Genomic DNA, 26,420 nt, shown 5'->3' on the forward strand with positions numbered 1-26,420 from the left:
CAGGCAACATTAGATAGATTTGGTAGTGCAAAAAGGATTTGTAACGCTATGAAAGTTAAGGTCTGTTCATTCTTATTTTGAACCTTATCCATTTTGACTACTGGTGCAATCTCTTTTATTAAGTATCCTAGATCAGAAGTTCCCAACCCTATCCTGGAGGGCCACCAGTGGTATCCTCCCTCCCTTTATCCCTCTTTCTTGGAATTCCTCAAACCCTAATACCACCAGATCCTCCCACAAATTAAAACTATCCTTCCCCTCGCTAAAAGGCATTTCCCACACAGGAAAGCTAGGGACCTCCCTCCACTTCAAAATCACTGAGCTCTGGAACAACCTTACCTCCCCTCTTCGGAACTTGAGCTCTCTCCAAGTTTTCCGCAAACATCTGAAAACCTGGCTTTTCTCAAAAAAATGTAAGTCTCCCTCCAACTTAGGAATCAAGGAAACTCTTATATCTTGGCATCCCAAGTCCTCTAAATTTTCTTCACACTTCTACCTCTAACCCTCTGTTGTAGTTCCTTCCTATTTCTCCTACTGTAAATCGCGTCGAGCTCTATGAACGTGGAGATGATGCGGTATACAAACCTAAGGATTAGATTAGATTAGCCCTAATAAATACACATGAGAGAGAGTTGCATATAATGGAGGTGACAGGCATGCAAATCTGCCTCATGCATAGTTATTAAGCTATCCTGAAAACCCTGGTGGTCCTCCAGGACCGGGTTGGGGACCACTGTCCTAGATTACTGCAATATAATATACTTAGCAGGTTCCTATAAAAATTTCTAAAAGTTACAAATTGTCCAAAATGCCGCAGTGGCGTCTGATATTTAATACGGAAGAAATTTGATCATCTTTCCCTTTTTTTTTTCTTTTAAACCATAAATTAAATTGGCTCCCAATACAGGCCAGGGTATTATTCAGATTGGGATGGGTTTGTTATTACATTACATTAGTGATTTCTATTCCGCCATTACCTTGCGGTTCAAGGCGGATTACATCCAAACTAAAACAAGAATTACATTTCAACTTGAAGTAATAGATTAAACGATGAGATAAAATTTTAAGGGAGAATGATGGGTTTTAGATAATGTTTGGTAACTAGAAAAATTAGAGAGTCCTAAGGGTTTATAGAGTGTTGGATGTTGGGTTAGGATTTTTGTGCTGGATAGGTTTAACGTGTTTTTTTGAAGAGTATGGTTTTAAGTATGTTATAAGATCCTGTTTGGTTTAGTTCCTTCTTTTTTTTTTTTTTTTTTTAAGTTCAATCAGTTTTATTAGAATTTTAATGAATACATTACAATAATAAGGTAACAATGACCAGTAATCAAAATCAGCAACATAGCTTGGTACATATTGTCATCATTATCACACAAGGATGAGTAGTAGGAAACGTCCTACCAAAACAGGAATCAATGAATAAAAGAAAAATAGAACAGGTCAGACGTGTATATTATCCATATTAAGTCATAATATTTGTGATACAAGGATGAAATATTACTTATTTCACTTTTCTGTCAGTAAAGGAATCTATATATATAAAATTGGATGTATCTGTGCGAGTGTGTGTATGTATGTATGTTCTAGCATAACTCTGAAACGCATGGAGAGATTTCAACCAAACTTGGTATACATATTCCTTACTATCTGGGAAAAAAATACTGTGGGGGTGGGAAGGGGTAACATGTAAAAATGATTGAAAATGACAGATATTAGTGTCTAATCTATAAATGCTTGGAGAGATTTCAACCAAACTTGGTATACAAATGACTTACTATCTGGGAAAAAAATACTGTGGGGGTGGGAAGGGGGTAACATGTAAAAATTATCAAAAGCGACAGTTGATTGGGATAAATAAATATCCGGGCAACGCCGGCTGATCAGCTAGTCCAAGTATAAAAGATATGTAACCAATCTACTTTCCTACCAAGTGGTCAAATGGGAGTCTAAAAGCCGACCATTAATTTCACTATCATTCTCTTACTTGCATTTTAGAAGATTAATGAAAAAATTTATTTAGGGCCCCTTTTATCAAGCTTCGCTAGAGGTTTTTAGTACAAGCTGGCGCAGTAAATGCTCCAATGCTCATAAAATTCCTACGAGCAGTTACCTCGCTGGCCGGCACTAAATAATTTAATTTAATTCTTATATACCGCTAATAACCGTGAAGTTTCTAAGCGGTTTACAAAAATGATGCATTAAAGATACAATAAATAAAAATAAATAAGATAGGTACTTGGAAATTCCCTAACTGTCCCAAAGGCTCACAATCTAACTAAAGTACCTGAAGAAACAGTATGAAAAATAAAATAAAAAGACAGAGGTAGAGATAGAGGTAGAAATGAAATATTCCAACAAGTAATGAATAAATAATTTAAAGATAGAATTAAAATAATAATTAAAGTAAACAAAATAGAGATAAAAATAAGCATAGAGAGAAACAGAAACACACTCCAAAAAAGCATCAAGATCTTTGACTTGTAATTATTATGATCGTTTAACACCAGATCTTAAATGCCTATCCGGGATACGTCATATCCCTATCCCTCTCCATACCCACCTCCATCTCCACCCCAATTCACTTCAACCACCATTCCCATTCTATTCTTTAACTGCCGTCAACCCCAGTTCCGATGGCTATCATCTGGGTCCCGAGTTTCCTCCAAGAACAGGCGACATCTCTGGCAAGGGAATCTCCACCGCTGCCGCACATGATGCGAGATCCTCAGAGGTAGACCCTTCGGAATGGGGGAGGAGTGAAGATGGTGTCGGGTACCCTGTTGGAACCGACCTCTGCACACATTGATAATAGGTGGGGGTGGGGGTTATCAAATTTGGAAAATGATCATTGTATAGTTTTAATTGATTGTAAATTCAGCAGTTAATGTGCTGGTTTTATCTTTAGTAAAATCGCATAAGCCCTTAAGGTATCTGCGATTCATAAAGTTTTAATGTTCTGTTAACTCCTCAGTGGAGGAGTCCAGCCTCCAGTATGAACCCCTCTGACTGGGATAATAATCAGGAGAGGCTGCTAAGATTACTTCTAAATATTCAGCTGGTGGCTGTCAGCCATTCTTTAGTGGCACCTGGGCTTCTTCAGATAGCAGTTAGGACTCCTGTTTAAATGGTCCTGCTTAAAGTATTAAAATGCCGCATTCCCTGTTTCATAAAACAGAGGCCTAAGGGACACAAGGCATATATTAGCGGAGACTACGGGAACTCTCCACAGCCATTTCCAATTGGCGATCTGCACCGGGCAGGAACGTAGGAAGATCGCTCTTGCCCCGAAAACCCGCTAAACCACCAGGTAAGGCCGGGATGCCGGGGCAAGGCGGGAGGGAGGCGGGGGTGGGTCAGAGCCGGATATTCGCGGCTTTTCGCCATTCGCGGTCCGGCTCTGCCCCTATCCCCCGCGAATAACGAGGGAGAAGTGTATTAACTTAAATATTTTTATTGTCTTTTTAGTTAATATGCTGTTTTCTTACCATTAATATTTTGTATTTCGCTGATTGTCCAGTTTTCTGTTTTGTGTAAACCGCCTAGAATTCTTTTGATTGAGGCGGTATAGAAAAAAATAAAGTTATGTTATGTTATGTATATCATTTCTTAATCATTGATTGAAGGACGATACCTCATTGTTCTGATATTGGTGAAATAAATTCCAAACTTTAAGGATTTGGGAATCCCAGAGGGCTAAATAAACATTAAAGAGACAAAGAGTATTTCTTTTGGTATGGTACCTCTCCTATTCCCTAGGGCGCATAATTTGGTTTAAAATAGTTTTCAGGATAGAGATTAGGGACTTTCACAAGATTAGGACATTCAAAGCCAGCTGGTACAGGTCGAGATGGGGGGAGGTTGAGAGGATATCCTTTCACGAGGCTACGGCAGGAACTTGCGGCAGCCATTTTTGCTGACGGCTCTGCACGGGGCAGGAAGATCGCTCCTGCCCCGCTTCACCGCTAGGCCACCAGGCACAGTGTGGAGAAGTCCGGGAGGTGGGGGGTGGGTCAGGGTTTAGAAACTCGTGAATAACCGAAGTCGCAAGTCCTAAACCCATGAATTTGGAGGGAAAAGTGTACTTACATTTTTGTCTTGCTGTCGCTGGCAGCATTCAAATCCAAGCGAAAAGCTCACCTTTTTTTGAGGGCCAGTCTTAGGCCACTCCCGGTGCATCCCAGCTCAACAGTTTTACACCAATCCCTCTTACGTTCAAACAGTTTTTATTGAAAATACAAAACATCAAATAGAATAGCTCAACAAGAAATACATCAAGCTCTGCCATACTACAAGAGATAAACAAACAGAGAGTAATACTAGTGTTTCAGCCCGTTACATTAACGGGTGCTAGAATAGATTAGTCTGATCCACTATGGTTATTCTTCTTATGTCTTACCCCCATATTCAGGCTCCCATTTCCCCTTCCCTATTTCCACCAGCTTAAAAATCTGTCCCCTTTCTCTGTCCTTCACCTCCATAGAACTCCCTCTCCATTCACTTATTCTTCCAGCTCCTATCTTCAGGCCCTTTATCTCACATGCCCCCTTTTTAGCCCCCAGCCCTTTTCTCTCACGTTCCCTTTTGTAGCCCCTCTTCTCCCACCTCCCCCTTTTTTCACCCCCAGCTCCCTTCTCTCACACATTCCCTTTTTATACCAACCTTAACCCCCTTCTTACAATTGCTCTTCCAGCCCCCATCTCCTTATCACACCTGTCTTCCTTTTCAGCCCCCAAATCCAGACCCAGACCCCTTCTCTCTCTTTGCAGTCCCAAGCTCCAGCCCTCTTCTCCGAACTGTATTCTTTTAACAGCCTCCTAACACCAGGTCTCTTTTCCCAAGAAACCCCTCCCCCCACACACTTTAAATCCTCCTTCCCTCACATGTTCCCTTTTTCCAGCCCCAAACCCCTTTTTAGTCCCCCCCATCTTTTCCCTTTCAGCCTGCAGCCCCCTTTTCTCACATGTCCCTTTTGCAGCCTCCTTCTCACACATATCCCCTTTTCTGCCCCAGTCCCCTTCTCTTACACAGCCCCATTGTCAGCTCCCAGCTCCTTTCTCTAACATGTTCCCTTTTTACAATACCGACCCCCAGCTCCAGCCCCCTTCTCCCACCTACCCCTTTTTTTCAGCCCCAAGTTCTCTTCTCCTATTTGACCCTTTTTGCCTCTGAAGTTCCCATTCACTCTGGAATACAGACAGCATATCGTGCGCTGAAACGCTTCCCTGCTCGGCGGTTCTATTGAACTACGCATGCGTTTTAATGCGGCACAGAGTTTCAATCAGACCACAATAATACAGGAACAGCCAAGCAAACCATGCAGAGGGAAACCCCAACAGGGATTAGAAATCACAGGGCTTTGTTTCTTATGACCCCGGGCCACCTAAACATCTCTAGCCATCCCTCCAAGGATAAGAGGTCCCCCTCCACCCTCCTCTGGCATAAAAGTTACAGTTTCTGCTCTAATCTCTTGTATATTTCATTAACATTTTGTTAACTGAGTCGAGCCCTCTTGTAGGAATGAATACATATATAAAATCAAAGATTAGATTAGATACACCAATCCCTCTTATTGCTGGACTCACTTGAGCAGGTGCTTTTCCCAGTTTCTCTTTCTTCTGATCCTGAGTCATCCCTGATGTACGGCTCTTCCCCTCGTTCAATGTGGGATATAATATCAGGGATGACATTGGAAAAGGCTTTTTCTGGGGAAAGAACAACATGTTAGGTTTTCCCATAATTACGAATTTCATTCCTCAACATACATGAGTAATTTCTAATGCATTAGATGCATGTTTTATCTGTACAAATAAATCAATGGCAACTTCAGTGAATAAACAATTCTAATCCCTCAGTCACAAGAGGAACAGTTTTGGGGCCTAAAGGTCTCAAATCAATTCAACCTTCTTTCCTCATCTTTTCAGTCTGGTTCTTACTTTAATTAGTACAATATAATATTAGACCTTTTTTTTTTTTTTTCAATTACCCCAGAACAAGTGTACCTAGCATAGTGTACCAATTTCAGAAATCCATAAATTTGCATCTTCCACGAATAAGTGATGCTGACTATATAATCCATATTCCAGGCAATTACACTTATAAGCCCAAAGCAGCAAATTAAGCAGCAAATCCCCAGAGAGCAAATTAAGGCTAGACCAAGAACCAGGGGGAGGGCACTAAATCCAAGTGCCACCTTAGTCGCTTGTTTCAAAGCCCTCGTTGAAATGAGCAGTTTGCAAAAACTTACAGATGCCTTGGAAGAGGTAGAAAATGTGACAGAAAATATTGATGTAGTCCCATGAGAAGTCGCGGCAGCCACAAAGGACAGGTGCAAGTGGGCTTCGTTCCTGCCCTGATCACCAGGGATTGCAGGTAGGTGACCCGGGGGAAGGGGGGTGTCTATCCTGCACAGAGGAAGGGTGGAAGGATTAGTTTGGTCAGGGGGAGAGGGGTAGGAGGGAGGGTTTGGTATTACTGGTGGGGGGGATCAGCACCAAAGAGGAGGGGGGATTGGAGTAGCTCTGCACCTTTTAATTATGTGGTTTCTGGTCGATATTTGCTGGCACCTGCACAGGTAAGTGCCTTTGAGCTGTTCTAAATTCACTCAATTAGCTATGCGACTGCCAGCATCTGCATAACTGCCGGCTCCTCCCCACTACTTCCTCCTGAACTGTCCCCGACATGTCCTTTTTATATGGCCTGTCAGAGCCAATATTCACCAGCACTGCCCAGTAAAGTGCTATTGAATAGTGGTGGTTGGGCAGCCAGAAGTGATCTAAGTGAGCTGGAGTCTTTCCTGCCCGCTTAAATCACTTTGAATAATCAGGTCCTTTGAATCTGGGCACCTTGGAACATCTACACACGCAAACTATGGCATTATGAAATCACCATGTATAACTAAATGCAATCTGTCTATTCCATCTTTTACAAAGCTGCGCTAGCAGCTGCCGCGTGGCAAAAGCGAAGTTATCGCAGTGGCCGCCGCTAGCATAGCTTTGTAAACGGGAGGGGGGTACATTTATTATGAAAGCATGATACGCTGGGGCCTGTTCTGCTTAATACATTTGTGAGCGATATTTCTGAAGGTTTACAAGGACAAGTGCGTCTTTTTTCAGATGACATCAAGATTAGCAACGCCAGAGGGAATGGAAAACATGAGAAGGGATCTGCGAATGTTAGAAGAATGATCGGATGTTTGGCAGTTAAAATTTAATGCGAAGAAGTGCAGAGTGATGTATTTTGGGGAGTAAAAATCCAAAGGAGCTATATTTGATAGGGGGTGAGAAGCTGATAAGCATGGACCGGAGAGGGACCTCAAGGCTATGAAACAATGTGACAAAGCAGTGGCCATAGCCAGAAGGATGCTGGGCTGCATAGAGAGAGGAATTGTCAGCAGAGAAAGAGAAGTGTTCATGCCCTTGTACAAGTCGTTGGCGAGGCCCCACCTAGAATAATGTGTTTAGCTCTGGAAGTCACAGAAAGGAAGGCGACAAAAATGATATCTGGATTGTGCCGAAAGACTTATGAGAAGAGGGTTGAATAGTTGAATACGTACACCCTAAGGAAAAAAGGGATAGAGGAGATATGATTTAGGCATTTAAATACTTAAAGGGTATTAATCTACAAGCAAATCTCTTCCAGAATGGAGAAATGATAACGCTAGAGGACATAAGATGAGATTGCGAGGTGATAGATTCAGGAGGGTTGTCAGGAAATACTTTATCACGAAGCAGGTACTGGATGCCTGAAATGCCCTCCCTGGAGAGGTGGTAGAGGCAAAAGCGGTGACGGCATTCAAAAACATGTAGGATAGACGCTAAGGATCCCAGAATAAAACGAGGATCGTATTGACACAAAACTGTACAGATCAAGAGCTATAACTTCATTCATGATAAACAAAAGTGTGCAGGAGTGGAGCTTAAATGGCAGCCCCAGAAGGAAAGCCGATGCAGGATGGACTTCTATGGCCTGTGTCCCGTGTGTGGCAATATGGATCAGGAGCAAGAAAGCACATTTTTACAGTTATAGAAACATAAAAACCTGATGGCAGATAAAGGCCAAATGGTCCATCTAGTCTGCCCATCTGCAGCATCCACTATCTACTCCTCTCCCTATTGGCTAAGGCTCTTAACATTTGCATCTCCTGTTCCAATAGGCTAAGGCTCTTTACACCTGCATTGTGAGGTCATAGAGCTTTATGGTTATAGAAACATGATGACAGATAAAGGCCAAATGGTCGATCTAGTCTGCCCATCTGCAGCATCCACTATCTCCTTCTCTCCCTATTGGCTAAGACTCTTAACATTTGCTCTCCTGTTCCTATAGGCTAAAGCTCTTTATACCTGCATTATGAGGTCATAGAGCTTTATGGTTATAGAAACATGATGACAGATAAAGGCCAAATGGTCCATCCACAGCATCCACTATCTCCTCCTCTCCCTATTGGCTAAGGCTCTTAACATTTGCATCTCCTGTTCCTATAGGCTAAGGCTCTTAGAAACATAGAAACAGACGGCAGATAAGGGCCCACGGCCCATCCAGTCTGCCCAAATTAATGTCCCTCCCCTACCTTTGCCCTGTGAATAGATCCCATGTGCCGATCCCATTTGGCCTTAAAATCAGGCACGCTGCTGGCCTCAATCACCTGTAGTGGAAGACTATTCCAGCGATCAACCACTCTTTCAGTGAAAAAGAATTTTCTGGTGTCACCTCGTAGTTTCCCGCCCCTGATTTTCAACGGATGCCCTCTTGTTGTCGTGGGACCCTTGAAAAAGAAGATATCTTCCTCCGCCTCGATGCGGCCCGTAAGATACTTGAACGTCTCGATCATGTCTCCCCTCTCTCTGCGCTCCTCGAGCGAGTATAGCTGTAATTTGTCAAGCCGTTTTTCGTATGGTAGATCCTTGAGTCCCGAGACCATCCGGGTGGCCATTCTTTGCACTGACTCCAGTCTCAGCACATCCTTGCGATAATGCGGCCTCCAGAATTGCACACAGTATTCCAGGTGGGGCCTCACCATGGATCTATACAATGGCATAATGACTTCCGCCTTACGACTGACAAAACCCCTTCGTATGCAGCCCATGATTTGTCTTGCCTTGGACGAAGCCTGCTCCACTTGATTGGCAGACTTCATGTCCTCACTGACGATTACCCCCAAGTCTCGTTCTGCTACCGTTTTTGCTAGGATCTCGCCATTAAGGGTATAAGACTTGCATGGATTCTGGCTGCCCAGGTGCATAACTTTGCATTTTTTGGCATTGAAGTTGAGCTGCCATGTCCTAGACCATCGCTCCAGTAGGAGTAGGTCGTGCATCATGTTGTCGGGCATTGAATCTTCGTCTGTTGTGCATTTGCCCACTACATTACTCAGTTTGGTGTCATCAGCGAATAATGTTATTTTACCTCGAAGCCCTTCTGCCAAGTCTCTTATAAAGATGTTGAATAGGATTGGGCCCAAGACTGAGCCCTGTGGTACTCCACTAATAACCTCCGTCATTTCGGAGGGGGTGCCGTTCACCACCACCCTTTGGAGCCTACCTCCAAGCCAGCTCCCAACCCATTTCGTCAATGTGTTACCTAATCCTATAGAACTCATCTTGCTCAGTAACCTGTGGTGTGGTACGCTATCGAATGCTTTGCTAAAGTCCAGGTACACGATGTCCAGGGACTCCCCAATATCCAGCTTCCCTGTCACCCAGTCAAAGAAGCTGATCAGGTTGGATTGGCAGGATCTCCCCTTAGTAAATCCATGTTGTCGGGGATCCCGTAGATTCTCCTCATCCAGGATCTTATCTAATTGGTGTTTGATTAGAGTTTCCATTAGTTTGCTCACTATCGATGTTAGACTCACTGGTCTGTAGTTTGCTGTCTCCATTTTTGAGCCTTTCTTGTGGAGTGGAATAACGTTAGCCGTCCTCCAGTCCAACGGGACGCTGCCTGTACTAAGGGAGAGGTTGAAGAGCGCGGACAGTGGTTCCGCCAAGACATCACTCAGCTCCCTAAGCACCCTGGGGTGCAGGTTGTCCGGCCCCATTGCTTTGTTAACCTTGAGCTTTGACAGCTCACCGTAGACACTGCTGGGCGTAAACTCAAAGTTACTAAACGGGTCAACTGAGCCAACCCTTGTCTGTAGCTGAGGGCCGAGCCCTGGCGCTTCTCGGGTGAAGACTGAGCAGAAGTATTCATTTAATAGTTGGGCTTTTTCCGAATCCTTTTCCACATAGTCTCCGTCTGGTTTCCTAAGACGTACAATCCCGCCTGAGTTTTTTCTTCTATCACTTATATACCTGAAGAAGGATTTATCTCCCTTCTGGATGTTCTTTGCTAGAGACTCCTCCATGAGGAATTTAGCCTCCCTGACTGCTGTTTTGACGGCTTTTGATTTGGTCAGGTAGTCTGCTCTAGAGTCCTGCTTCCCTAATTGTTTGTAAGAGATGAATGCTTTTTTCTTCTCCTTGATCAGGTCTGAGATCTCCGCAGTAAACCACTGTGGCTTATTGTTCCTTCGCCGTTTACTTACTGATTTTACATAGCGGTTTGTTGCTTCTTGTATGGTTGCTTTCAAAGTCGACCACATGTCTTCCACGTTATCGGTTTCTTCTTGGTTTTGTAGCACCTGGTGAACGAAGTCTCCCATTTCTTTGAAATTTGTGTCCTTGAATTTGAGGACTTTGGTTAGTGTAGTAGATTTAGTGAAACCTTTCCTGATATTGAACCATACCATGTTGTGGTCACTGGAGGCCAATGTGTCGCCCACCGAGACCTCTGTGACACTTTCTCCATTGGTAAGTATCAGGTCCAGTATTGCCTGATCCCTTGTCGGTTCCAACACCAGTTGCCTGAGGCTTGCTCCTTTCATAGAGTTTAGTAGCCTCCTGCTGCTGCCGGAAGCAGAGGTAAGTGTAACCCAATCCACATCAGGCATGTTGAAGTCACCTAGCAATACTGTGTCCCCACGCAAGGTAATATTTTCTATATCTTCGATTATTTCCATATCCAGGTCATCCTGTTGTCTTGGGGGTCTGTAAATCACGCCAAGATACAAGCATTTGTCCTTCCCTCTGGCCAAATTAACCCAAAGGGATTCCCCAGTATACTGGACATCTGAGATTCTCGTGACCTTAATGTCATCTTTAGTATATAATGCTACACCCCCTCCCATCCTACCCTTTACACCTGCATTATGAGGTCATAGAGCTTTATGGTTATTGATGTCTGCTCCCTTTATACAAACATCCCCCAGGAAGAAGCCCTTCATGTCCTTGAAATCCTTTGGAATTCCCAGTCTGTTTTGGACAATACTTCAACACATATTTTAGTAGAATTGAGCTCTATTGCCTTAAAAAACAACTACTTCATCTTCAATGGAGATTATTTTAAACAACTTTCAGGTATTGTGATGGGTGCCTCGTTTGCACCCACAATAGCCAATCTATATATATCTTGGTTTGAAGAAACTTTTATTTATATATTACCAAAATTTCAACATGTACTAAAATGGTGGCGATTCATAGATGACATATTTTTGATATGGACCGGCACGATGCAACAACTCCATGAATTTGGTAAATTAATAAATCAATGTCATCGTTCCATCAAGTTTACTATGTCCTATAGTACCATTGAAATAAGTTTTTTGGATGTTTTAGTTCAATGGAGAGGAAATAAACTTGATACTACTATATACCGGAAGAGTACGGACAGAAACACATTATTGAGATTTGATAGTATGCATCCAGCTCACCTAAAAACTAGTATTCCTTTTGCTCAATTTTTGAGATATCGATGCATATGTAATTCTAAAGAGAGTTTTGTTCAAGAAGCGAAGATTTTAGAACAAAGACTGTTATCTAGAAATTATCCGCATTCGATAGTTAAAAAAGCAAAAAAAAACGAGCATTAAATAACCCGACAATCCCTTTTAAGTTTCAAGTTTAATGATTTTTTGATTAATCGCTTAATCATAATTCAAAGCGATGTACAATTTAAAATACATTCAGAGGGAAACAATACAAAACAAACCTTAAAAAAGATTAAACATATAATACAAATCAAACTTAAATAATAACATAATGTTAGAAATAGTTCAACATATTCGTAACAAAAGGTAAGAAGGGGAAGTGAAATACAATTCTTGATAGAAAAGTAGAACAAACAAAGGAAAAAAAACATTGGGAGGGTATGTAACAGTAAAATTTAAGATTTAAAACAACAGTTTAAAAATTAATAAATCAAATGCCAAATGCATCTTTAAAAAGAAATGTTTTTAAATTACTTTTAAATTTTCCCAGATCATGCTCATTTCGTAGATAGATTGGGAGGACGTTCCAAATCTGTGGCGCAGTTACTGAAAAAATGAATTGCCGTCTTGTATTAATGATCTTGAGTGAAGGAATGGTTAGTAAATTTTGCTCATTGGACCTTAATGTTCTAGTCGGATTGTATGGGATTAATAATTTATAGATAAAAGCTGGAGTTTTATTAAGTAAAGCCTTGAAGGTGAGTAGACAGAGTTTATAAGTTATTCGATGAGTAACTGGGAGCCAATGTGCTTTTATTAAAAGAGGAGTAACATGATCAAACTTTCTAGAGTTAGTTATAAGTTTAATAGAGACGTTTTGAATAATTTGGAGACGTTTGATCTCATTTAATGCTATCCCTTTAAAGAGTGAATTGCAGTAGTCCAATTTCGCGATTACCAACGAGTGAATAAGAATATTTAAAGATTTGGGGCATAGAAATTTTGAAATTGCTCGAATCTTACGTAGTCTGTAAAAGGTAGTTTTAATAATAGTATTGATGTGATCATGAAAATTAAGTTTGGTGTCAAAAGTAACCCCTAAAATTTTTATATTGTTTACTAATTGCAATGGGATATTTTTTATAGTAATAGGAGCAATGAGAGTGGAACTTTCTTTCCATGGGAATAACATAATATTGGACTTTTTGATATTGAGAGCCAATAGACTATAGGAGACCTCAAGAAGAAACGGAATTAATCCCATGCTTAGTGAAGCAAACTCAAATGTCTCAACAGGTTATTAAAAAGTATAAAAAAAATCTTCCATTACTTAAAACCCTTCCATGTTTTACAAATAAAAAATTTATCGTCTCCCACTCAAGGAATAAAAATTTGAGTGACCGGTTATGTTACACTTCTAAAGAAAAATTTTATAAGGGAAACAAGATTGGGGCATAGTCCATGTGGACATTGCTCTAACTGTAAAGTGATGGCCACAATTTCTAATTTTATTAACCCTAGTGATGGAAAGAATTATTCATCACGACATACCTCTAATTGTCAGTCTTCCAATATTGTGTATGCAATTCAATGCCCATGTGACCTGTTATACATAGGTCAAACATCTCGGACTTTCACTGTGAGATTAACTGAGCATAAAAGTTGTTTTAAATACATGTAAAATGACAGCTCCGATGATAGCTCACTGCATTCAATTTCAGCATAAGTTTGACAATCTGAAATGCTGGGTGATTGACAAATTAAGAAGAGGAGACATTGGAAGACTTTTGTGGCAAAAAGAGCAGCAGTGGATTAACCGTTTACAAGCAATAGATCCTCTGGGGTTGAATACAACTTATGAATGGCAACCTTTCTTTTAAAATTTAATATAAGATCTGTTTAGGTTGCAAATTGATGAGCTGTTTTTTTCTGTCAGAATTTAAATGCAATATTAGAGATGTTTTACTGTCGCGATGATTTAAAGATTGCACTCCCGGCATGATCTGGTGCTTAGCGAATTACGCATCACGTTATTGATGACCTGGCTCCTTCGCCTTTTTGAACGAGCTGGGCGCGTCTCTCAGTCCCGGAGCCATCTTGAGAGGAGTTAGTTCCACTTCTATGTTACATGAGAGCGTGGAGATGATCAAATACTAAAAACGGATCCCCTGAAGTAGTCTGTTGAGGCAAAACAGAAAGACTTTTCTGTCAGGAAGAGAAGTCAGATAATGGACGAGAAGATGTTTGCTAATGCACTTTGAGATAAGTCCTTTTTTCTATATCTGACATTTTCTGGTTTTGTTCCACGTTACTAAGAACTCTTTTGAGACTGAGCTGTTGCCTTTACAATTGTTTTAGATAGATTGGACTTCCATTCACACTTTATGATATACGAGACTTTAAAATGAAAAATTCTTTTGATATGAATGAAACGAAATGAAAGCATATTTATATATTTGTACGGAGTATTTTTCCAAACCAGTGATGATACAGGCAGCTTAGGGTACTTGTGTAGTCCCGGCTGCCTGTGTATGAGGTTTGTTTTTCTCCATTTTTGTATTTATTATTATATTTTTTGTGTGTCTGTGATCTTTTTGATTGTATCCCTTTCTATATATATATAGAAACAAAGAAACATGAGGGCAGATAAAGGCCAAATGACCCATCTAGTCTGTCCATCCACTATCTCTTTCTCTCTCCGAGATCCCATGTGCCTATCCCAGTCGAAGTCTGGCCTATCTCACGCATATAGTCAGAGTACAGGTCTTGCCTATCTCAGGGGAGAGGGGTAAAACATCTTATAGTGGAACTTAGCAAGTAAAATGAATAATTATTGGATTGTTGACTAATCTAATCTAATCCTTAGGTTTGTATACCGCATCATCTCCACGTTCGTAGAGCTCGACGCGGTTTACAGTAGGAGAAATAGGAAGGAACTACAACAGAGGGTTAGAGGTAGAAGTGTGAAGAAAATTTAGAGGACTTGGGATGCCAAGATATAAGAGTTTCCTTGATTCCTAAGTTGGAGGGAGACTTACATTTTTTGAGAAAAGCCAGGTTTTCAGATGTTTGCGGAAAACTTGGAGAGAGCTCAAGTTCCGAAGAGGGGAGGTAAGGTTGTTCCAGAGCTCAGTGATTTTGAAGTGGAGGGAGGTCCCTAGCTTTCCTGTGTGGGAAATGCCTTTTAGCGAGGGGAAGGATAGTTTTAATTTGTGGGAGGATATGGTGGTATTAGGGTTTGAGGAATTCCAAGAAAGAGGGATAAATGGAGGGAGGAAACCATATAGGATTTTGACTAGTTTAACATTGCCTCAAAAATGAATGTGACTGTTGGGCAATGAATAGAGATTGCCCAAAGATCAACTCCAAGAAGCACATTTTTAAGGATACTTTAAATTTAGAAAAGGACAGGAAATAAATTGTTTCATAAATTAGGAGCAAGAAGGGAAATTGCTGTAAACCTAGTTGAATCAAGACGTGCATATCGTGGATTGGGCAATACCAAGAGATGGGTATCTAATGAACAGAGGGAATGAGTAAGGGTGTAGGGGATGGTACAAGAAGATACATGCGCAGATACCAAGCTACATCAACTGCTTCATCTTTATCCACATGTTTACAGCGATTGATGGGCCAAGATTTCCTTGGGTAAATTGATGTTAGTTGTGTCCATTTAAATCCTGAGTATCTATGTGTTCAGTAATTTTGCTCTTTATAATAGTTTGACATTAGTGCAGTGCAAAATAGTAGAGAAATTAATGGTCTGTAGTTTCCCAGATTGCCCTGAAACCCTTTTTAAAAACTGTTGTTACATCACCCACCCTCCACTCTTCAGGTATCATAGATTATTTTAAGGATATGTGTTAGAAGAACAGAGTAGGGGGTCCCATAGTAAAGCAAAACGCTACTATTTCTCATTTCTATAGTGCTGAAAGGTATGCACAGCACTGTACATATAAAAGATGGTCCCTGCTCGGAAGAGCTTACAATCTAATTTGGACAGACAGAAAGGACATATAGGGGTTGAAGAGTCACTTGCAGAGAGAGCGATAGAATGGTTAAGGTAATTTTAGGGTGAGTAGACGTTAGGAGTTAAAAGCAGCCTCGTAAAGGTTGGCTTTTACTTTGGATTTGAATACTGATAGAGACGGAGCCTGACATACTGACTTAGGCAGTCTGTTCCAGGCATACGGTGCAGAAAGATAGAAAGGTTGGAGTCTAGAAATGTCAGTGGAGGAGAAGGGTCGGGCTAGGAGGAACTTGCCTGGTGAACAGAGTTCACGGGAGGGGGGGGAGCTCAGGGGGAGATAAATGTGAAGAGATATTGCAGGGCTGCAGAGTGAATACACTCTGAAATTATGCCCACTTCCTCTTTTGGCTTGCTCTCATCTCCCTTATCTAATATAATAAAATGCTAGGCCGCGCATGTGCACTAAAAAAAAACGTGTTCCCTGATCCGTCCCGAAAACACGAGTGCGCATGCGCACGTTTTACGTCATCACCTACTCTCCACCTCGCGCCACCTATCACTGTCATCACCTGCTCTCCACCGATCACTGTTCCTCCTGCACCATGCCACGCCAGGCATGTCTGCAGCCGGCCTCGAGCTCCTGGGGGCCGGCGGCGCTGTGCTGAGGTCCCGCCTCCCGCTTCCGCACTACATGGCGCCGCCAGACCCGGCTCTACAATGAGATCCGCGATCGGGTTGCCATGGAAACCCCGCCGCAGCCTCGCAGCTAGGTAGGGGGACAACAATCGTGCTTATGTTCAAGCCACCGCCACGACTCCCCTCTCGAACCGCACCAGGATCGAGAGAGGAGTTGCGGCGGGGGCTTGAGCATAAGCGCCATTGTTGTCCCCCTACCTAGCCGCGAGGCTGCGGCGGCCTTCCTCACCCGGCTCACATTGAATCCAAGTAAACAACCGGGGCTGCCTAAAGAAACAAAGTTTCACGGTGCTTGGCCCGCAAAACAATTCCTGCCGTTGCCGAAATTTGGCCCACCGTTCCTTCCCTTCCTCCATCAGGTACAGTTCAGCTCCGCCTATGTTAAAAGGAGCTGCTTTGAAATTGGAGCCCTGCCGCCACCGTAACACGTTCCCTCTGCCGCGGTCCCATATGTCAGAGAAGGGGCGGGACCAAGGCAGAGGGGAACGTGCTACAGCAGTGGCAGGCCTCCGATTTCGACGCGGCTCCTTTTAACATTGGTGGATTCACTGCACCTGATGGAGGGAGGGAAGGAAAGGTGGTTGGGCGCTGTTGAGCCCCTCTTTGCCCTCAGACCCTGTCCTAACTGCTCCCTCCTGTCTCAGACCACTGGGGGGAGGTGCCTGTCTTCAGCTGCAGGGATGGAGGGAGGGAAGAAGAAAGAAGGGGCCCTGGCAAGCAATGTTCCCTCTAAGGTTTGATGAGGTGTGTGCAAAAAAAAATATGCATGAGCGACAAGTTACATACTCCACAAATTTATGAGCAGGTGCGGAGGATGCATTTTTAAACAAATGTAGTTTATCCTTGTACTACTTATGTAATTTTAATCATCTATGGATATGTTTGTATGTTTATTGTTCAAATGGTTTTATTTATTTCCCCAAATTTATTTTTGTTATACGCATTGAAAATATTTGATATTGCGTTTAAATCAAAATCTCAATAAACTTGAAACGAGTGCCCGTGAGATTGTGGGAGGGTTAAATACTCAAAACTTAGAAGTTTTTGCTACGCCAGCTTTCTGGTATCTTTACATACAGTGGCGTACCTAGCATATGTAACATCCGGGGCCCATCATTTTTTGGCACCCCCCCCCCATCTGTAAGAAAAACATGATTTTTAGTAACAAACCACACGTCACACATGAGTACCTAGGAAAAGGCAGCATCTTACATATTGCAGTGAGCAGTACATCAATACACCCATTGTAAAACTAAACAAGCCAGACCAGCACAGATCAATCCTACATTGTCAATCCTAACAGAAAACCATGTCTTTTTTTTTTTTAGTTCAATAATTTTATTGAATATTATGAGAAATATACAGAAAGCAGTTCAAACACATAGAATCAGAGTAAAAACATTTGGTGTAGAAAAAATCCATATCTACAATCATTTGTATACAACCAAAATAGTGAAAGGATCCAGAGTATTGGAACTGCTAATGAAAACCATGTCTTTCAAACACACAGAACACAGAAAACACCTTCGCCTAGTATGGAATATATCATCACAAACTAACCCCTCCCCCTTTTACAAAACTGTACTGTGGATTTTAGCCACGGTGATAACAGCCCTGACGCTCATAGAATTCTGAGCATCAGAGCTGCTACCACCACGGCTGGCGCTAAAAAACGCTCCACAGTTTTGTAAAAGGGGGGATAAAATAGAAATACACAGTTTCAACGCTCTAGCTCAGAGATGCCCAAACTTTTTGGGCTTGCGAGCTACTTTAAAATGACCAAGTCAAAATGATCTACCAAAAATAAAATTAAAAAACACAAAGCACACTATATGCTGAGAAAATGTTAATTATCATTCCTATTCTGGGTTTTTTTCAAAGAAGTCAAGGCAGATGACTCTATGCATTGTCACCTCAGTAACAACCATTCAAAAATAGACAAATATACCCCCCATCCTTTTTATTAAACCACAATAGCAGTTTTTAGCGCAGGGAACTGTGCTAAATGCCCAGCGCTGCTCTCGACGCTCATAGGCTCCCTGCGCTAAAAAACACTATTGCAATTTAGTAAAAGGGGGCCATAGTGCAAAATATAGACAGCATATATAAATTCAGACACATTTTGATCACTAAATTAAAAATAAAATCATTTTCCTACCTTTGTTTGGTAATTTCATCTGGTTGCACTTTATTCTTCTGACTGTGCATCCAATATTTCTTCCCTTCTTTCAGCCTCCTGTATGCTTCCTCTCCTCCAGACCTCATTCCCTCCCCCAACTTTTTCTTTCTTTCTCTGTCTGTCTTTCTCTGATTCTATGCCCCATTTTTTTGCTTTGTTTCTGGTTCCCTGTCCCCCCCCCCTTCTTTCTTTCTTCCTTCCTTCCTCCGTGCCCCATTTTTTGCTTTTTTTCTGGCTCCCTGTCCCCCCCACCCCACCTTCTTTCTTTCTTTCTTCCTTCCTACCTCCCCCATGCCACCACCGCCGCGGAATAGGCTGCTGCTGCCGCAATCGGGAACAGGCCGAAATCTCCCTGCTTCTCTTCTGCACAGGGCCTATCAACTCTCGCCGCCCGACGTCAATTCTAACGTCGGAAAGGACGTTCCGGGCAGCCAGGCAGCGATTGGCTAGCCAGAACGTCCTCTTGACGTCAGAATTGACGTCGGGCCGCCACGAGAGTTGGTCAGCCCAGCAGGGAAGAGAAGCAGGGAGATCAAAGACACGGTGTCGGCCTGATCCCCGATGGCAGCAGTGAGAAGGGAAGGGAAGCAGGTTGGGCACCACTGCTCTAGACGAGCCGCACTCTAGGGAGAACAGAGGACTGTGAACCCTCGCACCCCCACCCCGACGTCCGATTCCTCCCCCAGCCTCCCCTTACCTTTGCGACGCGTGTGTGCGCTGTGACGAGAAACTTGTGCGCTGCGATGTAATATTTTGTGCGCCAGCGCACGCCAGCGCAGCTTAGCGGGAACACTGCTGGCAAGCGAGTTATGAAAAGCCAACCATAGCCTGGGACCCCTACATGATATGAATAATGACCAGACAACAAAAGGTAAGAAAAATAATTTTATTTTCTGTTTTGTGATTACAATATGTCAGATTTGAAATGTGTCTTGAGGGAGGCTTCCGCCGCGGCTTTGGACAGAGGGGTACCATTTTCGTGGGAGCCGGCCTTCGGAGAGGCTTGGGACGCGGGGACGGATGCGGGAGGGGCTGCCGCTGCGAAGGGCTTTGGTGGGGGAGCCAGCCAGACCACAAGTGTGGGGACGTTGTAAGCGCGGATTGGTCAAGGAGCCGCCGCTGCTGAAGCTTTGAAATTGCTCTCCCACCGTCACTCCCTCCCGCCCCGGCTCTGCCTCTGCCCCTGCCCAGGTTCAAAAGCAGGAGACATCTAGCACCCGTTAATCTAACGGGCTTAAACACTAGTTCACTATATTTTGCACAAGACAATCTCAGCAGCGTTTGTATATTGCCACTATCTCCTTGGCATTCTTCCTGTTTTGCTGTATACATGTTAATCTAGTTGGAATACATATAAGGGGAATAGGAAAAAGCCAGATGCTGCAGAGGTTAAAGCTACAGCCTCAGCACCCTGAGGTTGTGGGTTCAAACCCACACTGTTCCTTGTGACCCTGGGCAAGTCACATTGCCCCAGGTATATTAGATAGATTGTGAACCCACTAGGACAGACAGGGAAAAATACTTGAGTACCTGAATAAATTCATGTAAATGTTTCTCCTGGGAGAACAATATAGAAAATTGAATAAATAAATAAAAGAGGAAGAAAGAGGCACTTTTGAGCAGCTGGTTATTTTAAAGATTTCCCTTATTCTGTCTGTGTACATTCGTGCCACTAGGTGGCACTATTGTCAACAATATCCAGTGCACCTGCAATAGGCACTTGACAGCAAAGTCTCAAAGTGGTGTCATTTCTCTGCTATGGTATTAAGATTGGCTTCTGTCATACCTCTAGAATATCTGTTAAGATGCAATGCAGTGGCAACGTGACATAGGTTAAGTGTGCATAAAGTAGAAAATTCTGCTCTGTTCTGTTCAGTTTCAGCCATGAGCCCACTAAAGATCTCCCAAGTCTAGACAAGGAACGAGATCTCAACACCTTAATAGGACACTCGAGCTCAATGAATGGAGCCACCTTAAAAATAAAGGAAGGACTACAGCCTCCATAAGGCTGTGGGGAGGAAAGCAAGAAGAGGGGCTAAACTTACTGAGGGATGTACTAAAGTCAGCGATCGTCGCTAAACCTGTTTTCACAGCTTTAGCGATGATCGCTGATAATTGACCCAATGCACAAAACGGCCCACTGTGTGTTTTTCCCCTCGATCACCCATTTTCCAATCCGGCCATGCAAATTAGCTAAACCCCATGCAAAATAGCCAAGCGATTGATGCACTAACCTCTCTTGGCCATTTTGGATTGGGTTTAAGCAATCATATAAACAGATTTCTCTCGACAGGTCTTTCTGGGGGGGGTTTCATTTTTTTTTTCAATAGCACAGATATTTTGTGTGTATTACACATGCAAAATATCTGGCTCATAAGAAAAAAAAATGAAAAATAACCCCCACTGCCACTGCAGCCCTCCCCAACAACCCCCTTCCCCAAACCCAAAACAAATGGCAGAAGGGATGCCCACCAGACGCCCCCCCAAACTGAAAAAAACGGCAGGAGCGATCCGCTCCCTCCCACAAAACTGAAAAAATTGTAGGAGGTATGCCCATGTGCTCTTCTGCCACTGAACGCTCACCCCCTCCCCTCCCCGAACTGAAAAAAATGGCAGGAGGGATGCCCACTCCCTCCTGCCACCAGAGGCTCTCTCCATCAACACCCACTCCCGTACTTTTTAAGTTGGGAGTAGGAGGGGTGCTCAGTACCTCCTGCTCCTTGGCCGCCATCTACAATGCTGGGTCTTAGGCCCTTCCCCAGTGCATCATGTGATGCACGGGGAGGGGCCTAAAATCCTGATTGGCTCAAACACCTCAGGCCACTCCCTTTGGGAGAGGTCTTAGGAGTCTGAGCCAATCAGGGACTTCCTTAGGCTCCCTCTGTATTCCTTAGGCGCCTTCTTAACTGAGCCAATCGGAGCCTTAGGATCCTCCTCTTGTATCCGGGATACAGAGGGAGCCTAAGGAAGTCCCTGATTGGCTCAGGTGCCTGACCCCCCCCCTCAAGGGGAGGGGCCTGAGGCATCTGAGACAATCAAGGCCTTAAGCCCCTCCCCGTGCATCCCAACTTAAAAGGGGGAGGAAGTGTTGGGGTGAGCCTTCGGTGGCAGGAGGGAGTGGGCATCCCACCTGCCATTTTTTTAGTTCGGTGGGGGGGAGCGTCCGTGGCAGGAGGGAGTGGGCATCCTTACTGCCATTTTTGGGGGGTTTGGAAGGGTGGCTCAAGGGTGCCGGCATGGGGGGGAGGGAAATGGCACAGAGGGCTTTTTTATTTTTTTAATAGGACCAATTGCGCATGTTTAACACAGGCACAACATCTGGGTTTATTTTTTTAATGGCACAGAAGCCCTAACAGGAGGCTGCTTCCCCTGTCACTGCTGTTAGGGCTCTACGTATGTGTCAGTCGCTCAATGAGCGATTGATCGGTCGTGTCTGCGTGCAAATCATTTGCATGCAAACTTAATAGCGCATCAATCGCTGCTGGAAAATCGGCCACAGAATCGACCAACAGCGATCGAGTCGCTATCTTTAGTGCATCTAGCTCTTATCTCAGGTCAATCCTTTACCCCCCCCTTGCTTTTACTAAGCCGCAATAGAGGTTTCTACCACAGCTTGGAGTGCTAAATGCTCCGACACAGAATTCCTATGAGTGTCAGAACATTTAGCACCCCAGGACGCAGTAGAAGCCTCTACCCCGGCTTAGTAAAAGAGGGCCTTAGTAAAAAAGATTACTACAGCGGAAAGGAGCTTTTTCTAACTCTGTGTTAATCTGGATTTGAGTCTATTTGAAGTTAACACAGAAACATTCAGCTTCTGATGATCAGTGTCGCCGGCTAAATTAGTTCTGGATATTCAGTGCTGAGCCATTTACAGGCACCAGCAGAATATCCAGGGCTTATTTGGATCCCAGCCGATATTCAGCCAGGGCCCATATGAGACAGTTATGTGGGTCCGGCTAAATAATCGGTCGGGACCACAAAAGGATCATTCTATGTCAAGTGGTCCAGAACTCCCCACCTGACCTTCTCGGAAACGGATTAAATTTTTTCAGCAGATATATTGAAATCTATAATGAAGATATCCAAAGTTTTGGGGCATGATCTCAACTAGGCCCAGAGTTAGGAGCCCCTTTATTTGGGCCACTTTTTTGTATCCATGGAAGATACTAAAAAAAAAAAATGTCAACTTTGGATTCAGGTTATGGAAAGAACAGTTGGTCAACCAGGGTGGATGTCACATTTTAGGACAACCTTTTAGGCTGAATCCAAACATACTGTTCAGAACAGAGACAGATGCTTTGCTGGATCACTAGGCGGCCACAAAGCTGGTAAAAATCATTTGTTGCAGAATGCGCAAGTGCATGTTTGACTAGTCATGACTCCTAATCTATACAGCCATGGATGCCTCACAGATTTTTAAGCCCACTGTGCTTTTGATTAATGAGATAAAGCTTCATCAAAATTCTGAAAAAAATGTATGCAAATTTTTAGCTATGTTTGAAGCCATATATATCCAACTGTACATTCTCTAATCTCTCAACCCCTCCACCCTCTCTCAATCCCGTCCCACTCACCCAGTCTCTCTCTCAATTCCCCCATCTTCACCCAGGGTCTCTTTCAACCCCCTCCCACTCAACCAGTCTCTCTCTCAATCCACCCCCCTTTCACCCAGTCTCTCTATCACAATTCTGTAAGCAGCGCCTGTCCTTGGCTTACACATGGCACGTGCCAGTTTTCCAGGCAGCTGCTGCAGCGGGTGTTGTTTATAGAATCAGGTCCTAAATGCTTGTATCACAGGAGGATGCATTCATGAATACACATTCAATTCACTATCCTGGAATTCTTCAAGACCTGACACTACAAGATCCGCCCACATACTCAAACTATCTTTCCTCTCGTTAAAAGGCGTCATGTATGCAGGTAAATTAGGGAAATCCTTTTTCTTCAAATTCACTGAGCTTTGGAACAACCTCCCTGCCCCGCTGCGGAACCTAGGCTCATTCCAATTATTCCAAAAGCATCTGAAAACCTGGCTTTTTCTCCATATTTAAAATGCAAAGCTGGCTATCCTCTTCATAACCTCTAATTTCTTATTATGTCCTTCCCTCATTTATTGAATTACCTGTAAACCGTGCTGAGCTCTATCTTTATGGAGATGATGCGGTATACAAACTTAAGGTTTAGTTTAGTTTCATTTGGTTGCCTATTTAAGTGCATGCAAATCATTTTACCAAAACAGTCAACCACAGCAGCAGCCAACATTAGTTGTATGAAAGGGAGAAAATATAATGCTGAAAATGCCAAGAACCTCAACAACATAAGAACATAAGAATAGCCTTACTGGGTCAGACCAATGGTCCATCAAGACCAGTAGCCTGTTCTCACAGTGGCCAATCCAGGTCCCTAGTACCTGGCCAAAACCCAAAGAGTAGAAACATTCCAGCATCTCAAGGAATAGCAAGATTCCGGAACCCCAATGAGAGCAACATTCCAGAGCTGAGATTGTGATGTCATAATGCCTCATTCCACAGTGCCTTAGAGCCAACCTCATCAATGATGTTACAATGGCTTAGATTATCCTATACTTGGCTCACGTAAGAGCATAAGAACAGCCATACTGGGTAGACTAATGGTCCAGCAAGCCCAGTAGCCTGTTCTTACAATGGCCAATCCAGGTCACTAGTACCTGGCCAAAACCCAAGGAGTAGCAACATTCCATGCTACCGCTCCAGGGCAAGCAATGGCTTGCCCCATGTCTTTCTCAATAACAAACTATGGACTTTTCTTCCAGGAAATTATCCAAACCTTTCTTAAAACCAGCTACTCTATCCGCTCTTACCACAACCTCTGACAATGCGTTCCAGAGCTTAACTATTCTCTGATTAAAATATTTCCTCCTTTAGGTTTTAAAAGTATTTTCCTGTAACTTCATCGAGTGCCCCCTAGTCTTTGTAATTTTTGAAAGAGTGAAAAATCAATCCACTTGTACCAGTTCAACTCCACTCAGGATTTTGTAGACTTTAATCAAATCTCCCCTCAGCCATCTTTTCCAAGCTGAAGAGCCCTAACATTTTTAGTCTTTCCTCATACGAGAGGAGTTCCATACTCTTTATCATCTTGATTGCTCTTCTTTGAACCTTTTCTAGTGCCGCTATATCTTTCTTGAGATAAGGAGACCAGAATTGAACGCAATACTCATTATAAAACATCCAGGCTTTGACACTTTGATTTTATGAGATGAAATCTCCAATCTGACATCCTTTAGAGCCGACAGTAAGAAATGTGATCACTGCAGCACTCATTTTCATAGTAAATAATACCAAGAAACCCCTTCATCTAGAACAGCGGTCTCAAACACGCGGCCCGCGGGCCTCATGTGGCTCTCCAAGTTTTTTTTGCGGCCCGCGGTCTGGACTGGATAATTCCTTCCTTTTGGAGCAGCAGCGGGTCTGGCCGGTTCGTTCCGTTCAAAGCCGCAGGTTGGCGGCTCCTTGCGCTATTCGCTCCTGCATCGGAAGCCTCTCTGACATCACAACATCAGAGAGGCTTCAGACGCAGGCGCGGATCTCGCAAGGAGCCGCCACCCGCGGCTTTGAATGGAATGAGCCGGCCAGACACGCTGCTGCTCCAGTGGCGTACCAAGGGGGGGGCGGTCCGCACAACTGGTCACCCTCCACTGTTCTTCATAGAGTGCGGCTGGCGGCTCGTCTAGAGCAGGGGTGCCCAACTGCTTCCCTTCCCTTCTCACCGCCGGCACCATGCTCTTTCATCTCCCTGCTTCTCTCGCCGCCCGACCTCAATTCTGACGTCGAGAGGACGTTCTGGCTAGCCAATCGCTGCCTGGCTGCCCGGAACGTCCTTTCCGACGTTAGAATTGACGTCAGGCAGCGAGAGTTGGTCGGCCCTGTGGAGATCTCGGCCTTTTCCCGACGGTGCCAGCAGCAGCAGCCTATTCCCCGGCGGCGGTGGCATGGGGGAGGGCAGGAAGGAAGGAAGAAAGAAAGAAGGGGGGGGGCAGGGAGCCAGAAGGAAAAAAGAAAGAAGGGGGGGACAAGGAGCCAGAAACAAAGCAAAAAATGGGACAAGGAATCAGAGAAAGACAGACATAGAAAAAGAAAGAAAAAGTTGGGGGAGGGGATGAGGTCTGGAGGAGAGGAAGCATACAGGAGGCTGAAAGAAGAGAAGAAATATTGGATGCACAGTCAGAAGAATAAAGTGCAACCAGAGACTGATGAAATTACCAAACAAAGGTAGGAAAATGATTTTATTTTCAATTTAGTAATAGAAATGTGTCAGTTTTGAGAAAGAAAAGATATTAAACTTTAAATGTGAGTGCTGCAGAAAAAAATAGAGTACTTGGAGGGCCGCAGAAAAAATAGTTAATGTCTTATTAAAGAAATGACAATTTTGCATAAGGTAAAACTGTTAAAGGAAAGTTTTATAAACTATAAAGAGTTTAACCTCATGCAAAATTGTCATTTCTTTAATAAGACATTAACTATTTTTTTTCTGCGGCCCTCCAAGTACCTACAAATCCAAAATGTGGCCCCGCAAAGGATTTGAGTTTGAGACCACTGATCTAGAATTATCTTACTCCTGATGATCTATGACAGCTAATAAAAAATTTGTAATTATCTCTTACCAAGTGACATCAAGGTCTGATAATTCTCCTTCATCACATCCTTGTAAAGTTCCTTCTGCCAAGCATCCAAATCCTCCCATTCTTTCTGGAAGAAATAGATGGCGATGTCCTCAAAGGTTACTGGGATCTGAATCTTCTGCATCAGTAAACCTCTTAGCACTGGGGTTCAGAAGTTCACAGTCATGTAACAGAT

At 43.4% G+C, this 26,420-nt stretch overlaps 1 protein-coding gene across 1 annotated transcript in view; it reads right to left on the reverse strand.

The window, feature by feature from the left end:
* Nucleotides 1–26,420, reverse strand: part of LOC117354951 (oocyte zinc finger protein XlCOF6-like) — a 29,669-nt gene that overhangs the window by 2,742 nt on the left and 507 nt on the right. Inside the window, exons 2-3 of the mRNA XM_033932910.1 lie at nucleotides 26,228–26,386; nucleotides 5,583–5,702 (exon numbers count right to left, since the gene is read on the reverse strand). Of these exons, the coding sequence (XP_033788801.1) occupies nucleotides 5,583–5,702; nucleotides 26,228–26,369 (262 nt within the window). The 5' untranslated portion in view covers nucleotides 26,370–26,386. The remainder of the gene's footprint in view (nucleotides 1–5,582; nucleotides 5,703–26,227; nucleotides 26,387–26,420) is intronic.

This window comes from Geotrypetes seraphini, chromosome 2 (genome assembly GCF_902459505.1).
Source record: "Geotrypetes seraphini chromosome 2, aGeoSer1.1, whole genome shotgun sequence".
NCBI classification, from domain to species: domain Eukaryota; kingdom Metazoa; phylum Chordata; class Amphibia; order Gymnophiona; family Dermophiidae; genus Geotrypetes; species Geotrypetes seraphini.